Source organism: Antennarius striatus, chromosome 8 (assembly GCF_040054535.1).
Source record: "Antennarius striatus isolate MH-2024 chromosome 8, ASM4005453v1, whole genome shotgun sequence".
In the NCBI taxonomy this organism is placed as follows: Eukaryota; Metazoa; Chordata; class Actinopteri; order Lophiiformes; family Antennariidae; genus Antennarius; species Antennarius striatus.
In genome coordinates this window covers 19,734-30,611 of record NC_090783.1, presented here as the reverse complement: position 1 = coordinate 30,611, position 10,878 = coordinate 19,734, and the positions used below count along the sequence as shown (strand labels likewise).

The following is a 10,878-nucleotide window of genomic DNA, read 5'->3' as shown; positions in this document are numbered from 1 at the left end:
AATGTCAATCTTTAAAAATGATTTTTATTCATAAAAATGGATTTAGACTAAATGTGAAGCATGGTCTGAGGACACCAACCAACAGAAGTCATGACATTCATTAACTGGCTGAGACCTCAGAAAGCTCTGGTTCCTGGACCCCCACTATCAGTTCACTTGGGTCGGTTCCGTTGAAACCTGTCGGACCAGCCATAAGTCGACTTTCTCCCATTAATCCGGTCATTAATCAGTCATTCCAGTAGAAAAATGATAGCCATGCAGTTGTCCCCGTTATACCAGTGCTCTGATGATGAAGGACAGAGCAGCTCCTGAAGCCAAACCCAGACACAGGAAGAAGGCCATGATGGCTCCAGCTGTTTCTGCTTCTTGAGGAGGAACATTCCTGGAGAACAACAAGGACTGACTGGTAAAAGTATTCTGTATCATAAATGAATATATAAAACCAGATGAGCATGGTTTTGCGTCTCACTTTGGTCCATAGCACATGCACAGGCTGGCCAGATATCCATTACTGAAGGCAAACACAACCATGATGGCGATGAACCAACCGTCATGGTCCATAAGGACGGGCAGGTGGACACGAGGATGGACGTTACACAACATGAAGAGAGGGATGAAGACGAGACGACACCCTACAAACACTGGAAGTAACACACTCTCCTTCTGTGGCTGGAGACACAAGCAATAACTGATCAATACCATTAAAATAAGATGATTTAAGAGTTTTCATTCAAACCTCAAACTGGGAAAATAGACTGGAAACAAAACTGATCACCACCTGGTGGTGAGTTGGGTCCGTTGGGGGGGGCCTCTGGATAGACCTGGTAAGCCTAAACGAGTAGTGCGGGTGAACTGGGACCGTCTGGAGGAGGACTCGGTCCAAGAGGCTTTCAACTCCCCCCTCTGAAGGGGCTTCTCTCTCACCCCTGTGGAGACTGGGGGCATCGAACCTGATTAGTCGATGTTCAGAGCTTCATTGCTGAAGCTGCAGCTGAGAGCTGTGGTCTGAAGGTCTGGGGGCCTCAAGGGGCAGTAACCCTCCAACACTGGGGTGGACTCTGGTGGCCTTCAGGGGCATGTTGTCCCTGGGGAGTCCTGGGGCAGTTGCAGTGTACCGACAAGCCAGAGGGACTGCAGCCTCGGCTGTGATGGAGGCAATACAGAGGGTGTGGGGGGCGTTCTGAGAGGCCATGGAGAAGGACTATTGGATGGCACCAAAGCTTTTCTGGAGGACTGTCCGACACCTCAGGAGGGGGAAACGGGGGACCATCCAAGCTCTTTACAGCAAAGATGGGACACTGTTGACCTCGACTGAGGAGGTTGTCGGTCGGTGGAAGGAACACTTTGAGGAACTCCTGAATCCAACTACCCCAACTGACCCGTCCTCTGTTGCAGAGGCAGAGCTGGAGGATGATTTTTAATTATTATTTTTGAATTTTTGAATTTTATATACTATTATGATCTCCGAAGAGAAATTAAGAAGGCACACTCCAGTATTTTTGTTAATCACACGCATGCATATATACGTATATTAGTGTGTACAGGCCCCTGTAATACACACAACCACACACAAGGGGGCCTGTAAGAATGCACTGGGAGGTAGAGTGGCGGGCAGCTCCTACATGGTGCGCCCAAATGACCAAGTTGTGAGAGGAACGGCGCCTTGCTCAAGGGCGCTTCGGCAGTGCTCTGGAGGTGAGCTAACACCTCCCACTGTCAACTCACACTCCTGGTGCTTTTGGGTGGGAGTGGGAATCGAACCGCCGATTTTAAAACTTTTGGTGACACGCGCTACCGCTGAGCCACTGCCGCCCCGATGGGGGATTCAAATCAATCTCTCTAACCCTAACCCCTAACCCCTAACCCTAACCCCTAACCTTAACAACTAACCCTACCCCTAACCCTTAACCCTAACCCCTAACCCCTAGCCCGAACCCTAACCCGATGGGGGATTCAAATCAAATCAATCTCCAGGGGCGGCAGTGGCTCAGTGGTAAAGCGGGCGGTAGAGCGGGTCGTCCTATGATTTAAGATCGGCGGTTCGATTCCCGCTCCCGCCCCCCCAAAAAATACCCGGAGGTGAGCTAACAGTGGGAGGTGTCAGCTCATCTCCGGAGCACTGCCGAGGCACCCTTGAGCAAGGTGCCGTCCCCTTTACAAATATGCTCATTTGAGGCGCACCAAGAAGGAGCTGCCTGCCACTCTACCTCCCCTGCATGCCTACAGGCCCCCTTGTGTGTGTGTGTGTGTGATACAGGGGCCTGTACTCACAAATATGTATGCATGCGTTTGCAATCAGTAGCTAGAGTGTGCTTTCTTAATTTCCCTTCGGGGATCAAACCAGTATATAAAATTAAAAAAAATAAATAAATAAATCTCTCTAACCCTAACCCCTAACCCCTAACCCTAACCCCTAACCTTAACAACTAACCCTACCCCTAACCCTTAACCCTAACCCCTAGCCCAAACCCTAACCCGATGGGGGATTCAAATCAATCTCTCTAACCCCTAACCCTAACCCCTAACCTTAACCCCTAACCCTACCCCTAACCCTAACCTTAACCCCTAACCCTACCCCTAACCCTAACCCTTAACCCTAACCCCTAACCCCTAACCCCTAACCCTTAACCCTAACCCCTAACCCTTAGCCCCTAAATCCCTAACCCTAACCCCAACCGTGACACGTCACATCGTTCAGTTTTATTAACTTGATCAGTTCGGGAGAAGGCACCAAATCACGAAATATCCATTTCAATATATTAATTGATAATTGATTATTTCACACTCACCCACATACAAATAGCTGTAAAGCTCCGCCCCCCCCAGTCACACAGGTTAAAAAGCAGGAAACAGCAAACCGGAATGAAGAACCGTTCTGTCAAACAAAAAAGTGATAAATGTCCAAGCTAATAATTGATCACCAATTTTCCAGGACAAACATTGTGTGATGAATCAAACTCTTCATTTCTCTCTTAATTCTTCAGGCAGTAAGAGGTTTGTCAACTCACCCCAGGCGCCTCCGGAGGCCAGGGTGGACCTGGTGTCGGCCGTGATGGCGGGAAACACCCCAATGGTGATGGTGAAGGTTAAACAGACAGACAGAGCTAACAACCAGATCTGGGGGTCAAAGGTTAGCAGGCAGCGAGGAGGGAAAGGTTAGAAGGTCAGTGACGTCTACTTCTATATTGCCCATGAAAGCTCTTTACACACAAACCAGTGTTCACCCATTCACAACCAATCACGTCACAAGGAGTCAGGACCGTTGGCATGGGTGGAACAGACTGGACTTCAGTATCTTATCCAGGAACCAGTTGACCCCTCTGATATGTGGAGGACCACCCCACCTTATAAGCTCCGCTGAAGCTTAATGTATGCAGACGACACAGTTTTCTCTGTTCATAGTCGCTCCAAAGACACTGCTGCTGCTACACTCACTACATCACTGTAAACTCACTACAACACTGTAAACTCACTACAACACTGTAAACTCACTACATCACTGTAAACTCACTACAACACTGTAAACTCACTACAACACTGTAAACTCACTACATCACTGTAAACTCACTACAACACTGTAAACTCACTACAACACTGTAAACTCACTACAACACTGTAAACTCACTACAACACTGTAAACTCACTACAACACTGTAAACTCACTACAACACTGTAAACTCACTACATCACTGTAAACTCACTACAACACTGTAAACTCACTACAACACTGTAAACTCACTACATCACTGTAAACTCACTACAACACTGTAAACTCACTACAACACTGTAAACTCACTACAACACTGTAAACTCACTACAACACTGTAAACTCACTACAACACTGTAAACTCACTACAACACTGTAAACTCACTACAACACTGTAAACTCACTACAACACCGTCCTGTGTCACAACTGTGTGGCAGGAGTTCTGTCTACAGCTAACCGTTTCTAAAACTGGAGGAATGTATTTCACCAAAACAAACAGAGTATCACCTGACCCTGACATGTTAATGCAGGAAAAATACAAATCGTCAGCCAGTATAAATATTTTGGGTTGATGATAGATTCACAGCTCTCCTTTAAAGCCCATATTGACAAATTGTGTAAAAAATCAATATAGTCATCTTCAGATCACCACCGCTGTATCCGCCGCAGCGGGTCACGGGGAGCCGGAGCCTATCTCGGCAGCATAGGGCGTGAGGCGGGGGACACTCCGGGCACGACGCCAGTGCACCGCGGAGCCACACACAAAGACATACAACCATGCACACACACACTCACTCCTACGGGCAATTTGGAACGGCCAATCAACCTGAAGCGCATGCTTCAGGTTGATTGGGAGGAAGCCAAAGAACCCGGAGAAACCCACGCAGACACGGGGAGAGCACGAGAACTCCACACAGAGCGGGACTCGAACCCGGGTCTGCCGTGTTGTGAGGCGACAGCGCTAACCAAAATCTCGCAAATTTCCGTGGAATTCTAAATGAAATGTCACCTGAAGCTGCAAAAATGTACTCGTATTCAATGATTTTCAGTCAGTTCAATTATTACCTAACCAGTTGGTCCCAGGCTGGTCAGAGTGCAAAAAACCATTGAAAGCTTTGTACAAACAAGCAATTAAAGTTATGGAAAACCTAGGACCTATCATCACTGTGCAATTTAAAAAACCCCACATCCTTTAGAGGGACAGTCTTCACACATTTACAGATCTGAATCAGATTTATAAAGTACTGCATGATTTGTCTCCAGATCCTCTGGCAGAGTTCATCAGCCAATGAAACGGCTCTGAGCCGTCACTGGAGGCTCTGTCAGAGTGACTGTCATTCCTCTGCGCAGGAGCTCTTTCAGTAAGTCGGTCTGGTCAGTGGGGGGCGCTAGTGAGTAGAAGTCATTACCTGAAGAGGTTAAACTACTCACAACATACAATGGCCATTATTGATTTTTGTTTGACCTCTGTTTTCTCCCACAGTCAGATAATCCACAATGATCAATGAAAAATCTGAACAGGGCAGCATTGTTTGACTAATTTTATTCATGTGATTTTTATTTTTTGTGATTCTGACCTTTTTAAAGATAGTCATCATGGCAACACGCTGTCGTCTGTTGTCATACAGAGGCTCGTCTTTACTCCCTAATGAAGAACAAGATGATGATAAAAATAGATGATGAAATGAAATGTAGCAAAAATGACATTCCTGTTTATTTCATGAGATTATTTGAATCATCAGGCTATTATTGCTATGAGCTGAATGCTACAGCTCGGTCGAGTGCAGAAATCTGCACCACCAAATTATGACATCACATTTAATAAAATTCCTATGTGAGGTAATTTTTGAATATTATCGGGTAGTAAATAATGTTAGACATCTGATCACTCACAATTGAACTGGCCTAACCTCAAAATTTCCTAATGTGAACGATAGTTACTAAAGCGTTGATGTTTTCATACCTCTGTCCATCAGATCTACTGTGTTCTCCTTGTCTGATCTCTGTTTCCTGTTTGTCTCCTGATAAAACCGGAAGAACTCCTAGGAGATGAAACATGGTCACAAGATGAATGTGTGGATGACACTGGATCAGATAAATTGATGAGGTCACATCCTCATGTGTATTTGTCAAGAACGAGTATCAGGTACCAATTTAGGCAGCAGGATGTAGGACAGGATGGCCAGAAAGATAACGACACAGGCTGTGATGAAGTAACCAAACGCTGCATCATGAAGACGAGAGCCACCTAAGAGGGAGGGAGGGAGGACGGAAGGAAGGAGGGAAGGAAGGAAGGAAGGAAGGAAGGAGGGAAGGAAGGAAGGAAGGAAGGAAGGAAGGAAGGAAGGAAGGAAGGAAGGAGGGAGGGAGGGAGGGAGGGAGGGAGGGAGGGAGGGAGGGAAGGAAGGAAGGAAGGAAGGAAGGAAGGAAGGAAGGAAGGAAGGAAGGAAGGAAGGAAGGAAGGAAGGAAGGAAGGAAGGAAGGAAGGAAGGAAGGAAGGAATATAGCAGATAATAATTTCACATCATGGAAGAAAAGATTATGCAATTACAAAAATTGTGAGTTGTCAGTTAGTCCAGACTTGCGATGGCGCAGATCATGGAGAAGGCAGCAAAGCTTCCAGCCAGTCCCTGACCACTCATGATGGGGGTTGTGTATGAAAGAGGCAGCAAGCCAGCCATACCAAACAAACTGCCCTGAAGAACTGCCCCAAAGCCTGTAAACAAATAAACAGATCAATAAATGGCCTGATGACACTGCAAAGGCTATCAACAGTATACAATCAATCAAACTAATCAATAATGTAACCCACAGTTGATGATGACTATCTTCACCATGGTGATGCAGAAGAAGGGCAGTGGCTCCAGAGGTACTTTGACAAGGATTGCAGTGACGATGAAGACCACCATGATGATGAGCAGACTACCCATCACACGCAGACGCTGAGGAACCCTGAGAGACCAAGAAGAAGGGGGTTAAGCCACAGGTGACATGGAGGAGACAGACATAATTGATTCATCAAGAGATCAATGAGAACATATTAACCAGAAAATGAGAATGAACAACTCCTAACCCTAACCTCAAACACCTAAATCCTGACCTTATACCCTAACCTCTAAACCCTAACCCTAAACCCTAACCCTAACCCCTAAACCTAAACATAACCCTAACCTCTAAACCCCAACCCCTAAACGCTAACCCTAAACCCTAACCGTAACCCTAACCCCTAACCCTAACCTCTAAACCCCAACCTCTAAACCCTAAACCTAAACCTAACCCACCCCTAACCCAAAACCCAAACCCAAACCCTAAACCCTCACCCTAAACCCTAACCCTAAACCTTAACCCTAAACCTAGTGATTGTCTCGGTTGGTGGTTTCTTCTTTGTTGGTGCTCCTTTATTCACCTTGAGTGCAGCAGGGAGTGGAGACAGGTGCAGAGGAGCAGCGGCAGCATGGCACACAGCGTCATCACATTGTTGAATATAGCCTCCAGATGGCTGCGATGCTCACCTGCTGCCTCTGTCTGATTGGCTGATGAGTCCAGAGTAGAAGAGTCCTTTAGTCGGCTTGTAAAGTACTAGAGATAGAGTTTGGTGTCATTCGATAATTCACCAGTAGATGGTGTCAAACACAAAGACTAGATGAAGGAGTGGATAGGAGTGGATTATCATTACAACAAGAGCTCCATCATCCATCCATCCATCCATCGACCATCCATCAACCATCCATCCATCCATCCATCCTTCATCCATCCATCATCCATCCATCCATCCATCCATCAACCATCCATCCATCAACCATCCATCCATCCATCAACCATCCATCCATCCATCCATCCATCAACCATCCATCCATCCATCCATCAACCATCCATCAACCATCCATCCATCATCCATCAACCATCCATCCATCCATCCATCAACCATCCATCAACCATCCATCAACCATCCATCCATCATCCATCCATCCATCAATCCATCCATCCATCCATCAACCATCCATCAACCATCCATCCATCAACCATCCATCAACCATCCATCCATCCATCGTCCATCCATCCATCCATCAACCATCCATCCATCCGTCAACCATCCATCCATCATCCATCCATCCATCCATCCATCCATCATCCAACCATCCATCAACCATCCATCCATCCATCATCCATCCATCAACCATCCATCAACCATCCATCCATCCATTAACCATCCATCCATCATCCATCCATCAACCATCCATCCATCATCCATCCATCTATCCATCCATCAACCATCCATCTATCCATCAACCATCCATCCATCATCCATCCATCTATCCATCCATCCATCCCTCCATCATCCATCCATCATCCATCCATCATCCATCCATCCATCATCCATCCATCCATTAACAATCCATCCATCCATCATCCATGCATCCATCCATCCATCCATCCATCCATTTTCTTGATGACCAGATGACTGTAATCATCTCCTCTCCACCTTGTGGGTGTTCGGGAGCCTAACCCAGTGGACCATCAGTGAGAGGCAGGGTGGTCCACCCTGGAGGCGCTGCTGGCTCATCGCAGAGCCTCATGAAAGACAAGCAACCACCAAAACACACACACACACACACACACACACACACACACACACACACACACACACACACACACACACACACACACACACACACACACACACACACACACACACACACAAAGACACACACACACACACACAAAGACACACACACACACACACACACACAAAGACACACACACACACACACACACACACACACACACACACACACAGACACACACACACACAAAGACACACACAAAGACACACACAAAGACACACACACACACACACACACACACACACACACACACACAAAGACACACACACAAAGACACACAGACACACACACAAAGACACACACAGACACACACACAAAGACACACACAGACACACACAGACACACACACACACACACACACACACACACACACACACACACAAAGACACACACACAAAGACACACACACAAAGACACACACACAAAGACACACACACACACACACACACAAAGACACACACACACACACACACACACACACACAAAGACACACACACACACACACACACAGACACACACACAAAGACACACACACACACACACACACACACACACACACAAAGACACACACACACACACACACACACACACACACACACACAAAGACACACACACACACACACACACACACACACACACACACACACACACACACACACACAGACACACACACACACAAAGACACACACACACACACACACACACACACACACACAGACACACAGACACACACACACACACACACACACACACACACACACACACACACACACACACAAAGACACACACACAAAGACACACAGACACACACACAAAGACACACACAGACACACACAGACACACACACACACACACACACACACACACACACACACACACACACACACACACACACACACACACAAAGACACACACACAAAGACACACACACAAAGACACACACACAAAGATACACACACACACACACACACACAAAGACACACACACAAAGACACACAGACACACACACAAAGACACACACACACACACAAAGACACACACACACACAAAGACACACACACACACACACACACACACACACACACACACACACACACACACACACACACACACACACACACACACACCCCTACAGTCAATCAGTATGACCTTTATGCTTATTGCTCCTGCAGGCCAGAGGAACTTGAAGAGAACCCATCCAGACACAGGAGAACCTACAACCTCAACCTTGTGAGGCGACAGCCCCCCCGCCATAACCCCCAGCAGCAGTGGCGTGTGAACAGACGTCCACGCAGAGACGGACTCTGGGTTCTGATGGAACATCCGTCTCTGGTGGACAACAGGAGATAAGTGGACAGCAAACAGAAGTCGATGCCATACCGTGGTGGCCGTGATGAAGAAGTTCCAAGGCAGCAGCGTTCCCAAACCAAGTGTGAAGAAGATCAGCCACACCCCAAAATACCTACAAGAAGTTGTTGTCACAGCAACAAGAGCCAGCATTAGCCTTCATCAGCAAAGGAGCGACGAGACACTGGAGAACGTCTCATAATTTCCTGCTTCTCTTCACTCCACAGAACGAAGTAGAGACAGGAGTAGATGATTCTGAATGACAGCTCAACAGATACATGAACACACAGGAACAGTAACTGCTGCTTCCTTTCTCCTTCACTGGTGTTCAAGGCATTCATCCTGATGGACACAGGCAGGAAACAGTTCCTGTCCCTCAGTATTTAAATTATTTATATACTGATCATAATGATGTATAATAATATATAATATATGATATTATATACTTTTATTATAATATAATTATAATATATAATTATTATATTATTATTATAATATTATATTATATAATATTATACACACACACACACACAGTACTGATAAATGTGTGTTGTGATCCGTCTTCCTGACAAGAGGCAGGTGAGCGGTCATGCGTGTAGCGCCACCTGCTGCCAGCAGAAGGACCTGAGCACCAGTTTCAGTCCCAATGTGACCAATAATATATAAAGGGAAATTAGTAGAACTTTAGTAATCAATTGCATGTAAACACACACACACACACACACACACACACACACACACACACACACACACACTGTCTATATATATATACAATAAAGTTAATTAACTTTTTAAAAATTAATTTGACTCACTTGTCCTTTGGGGAACTGGAAGCCATTTCCTTCTGAAGAACCAGTGGACAGTAGACCTGCCGGATTTAATCCTAATTTCCAGTGAACAGTAGACCTGCCGGATTTAATCCTAATTTCCAGTGAACAGTAGACCTGCCGGATTTAATCCTAATTTCCAGTGAACAGTAGACCTGCTGGATTTAATCCTAATTTCCAGTGGACAGTAGACCTGCTGGATTAATGCTAACTTCCTCCAAACGGTTCCAGTGGGTCACATTTAGGGCTCAGCGTTGTTCAGGTTCGTCTCCTTCTTGCTGTGGTTCAGCGGCAGGTTCTTTCATCAGACCTTTGACCTCTGCTATCGTCACTGTGGACTTTGTTTCTGTGTAAATGACGCTGACGTCGTATCAGTGTTCAGTTACAAGTTTAACTGCCAAGTCAATTATTTTACACATCATATAAATGAGATGACCAATAAAAATCTATCGATATAAGCCCTCACCCTTCACATTAGACGGCCAATAATAATAATTTGTTCTAATCAGTGACATGCCTGAAAATGAAACCTTCAATCCCCGGAGATTAATTCTAAATCGTTGAAGGGTTTTTATGATGAAAAAACTATTT

General features: G+C 45.9%; 1 protein-coding gene across 4 annotated transcripts; it reads right to left on the bottom strand.

Moving 5' to 3' along the window:
- On the bottom strand, positions 1–10,575 carry LOC137600322 (equilibrative nucleoside transporter 1-like). 4 transcript variants are annotated; one of them, XM_068321878.1, is made up of 12 exons: positions 10,273–10,575; positions 9,494–9,575; positions 6,895–7,067; positions 6,301–6,440; positions 6,070–6,204; positions 5,639–5,736; positions 5,452–5,530; positions 5,066–5,133; positions 3,009–3,117; positions 2,790–2,875; positions 470–669; positions 1–382 (listed from the first exon to the last, which is right to left on the bottom strand). In XM_068321878.1, the coding sequence occupies exons 1-12, from the start codon at positions 10,296–10,298 to the stop codon at positions 271–273; spliced, it is 1,308 nt and encodes a 435-aa protein (XP_068177979.1). In that variant the 5' UTR covers positions 10,299–10,575; the 3' UTR covers positions 1–270. The 4 variants fall into 4 exon arrangements, with proteins under 4 accessions (XP_068177979.1, XP_068177978.1, XP_068177980.1 ...); XM_068321877.1 differs by lacking the exon at positions 10,273–10,575 and having other exon boundaries at positions 9,494–9,788; XM_068321879.1 differs by lacking the exon at positions 10,273–10,575 and having other exon boundaries at positions 6,172–6,204; positions 9,494–9,788.
- Between the last annotated feature and the right edge of the window lie 303 nt (positions 10,576–10,878).

Coding starts and splice junctions, on each gene's coding strand:
- LOC137600322 (XM_068321877.1), bottom strand. CDS start 9,613: ATGCTGGCTCTTGTTGCTGTGACAACAACTTCTTGTAGGTATTTTGGG. Junction 6,441..6,894: donor CACTCCCTGCTGCACTCAAG/GTGAATAAAGGA, acceptor TTGGTCTCTCAG/GGTTCCTCAGCGTCTGCGTG. Junction 2,876..3,008: donor GGCCTCCGGAGGCGCCTGGG/GTGAGTTGACAA, acceptor TTTGTTTGACAG/AACGGTTCTTCATTCCGGTT.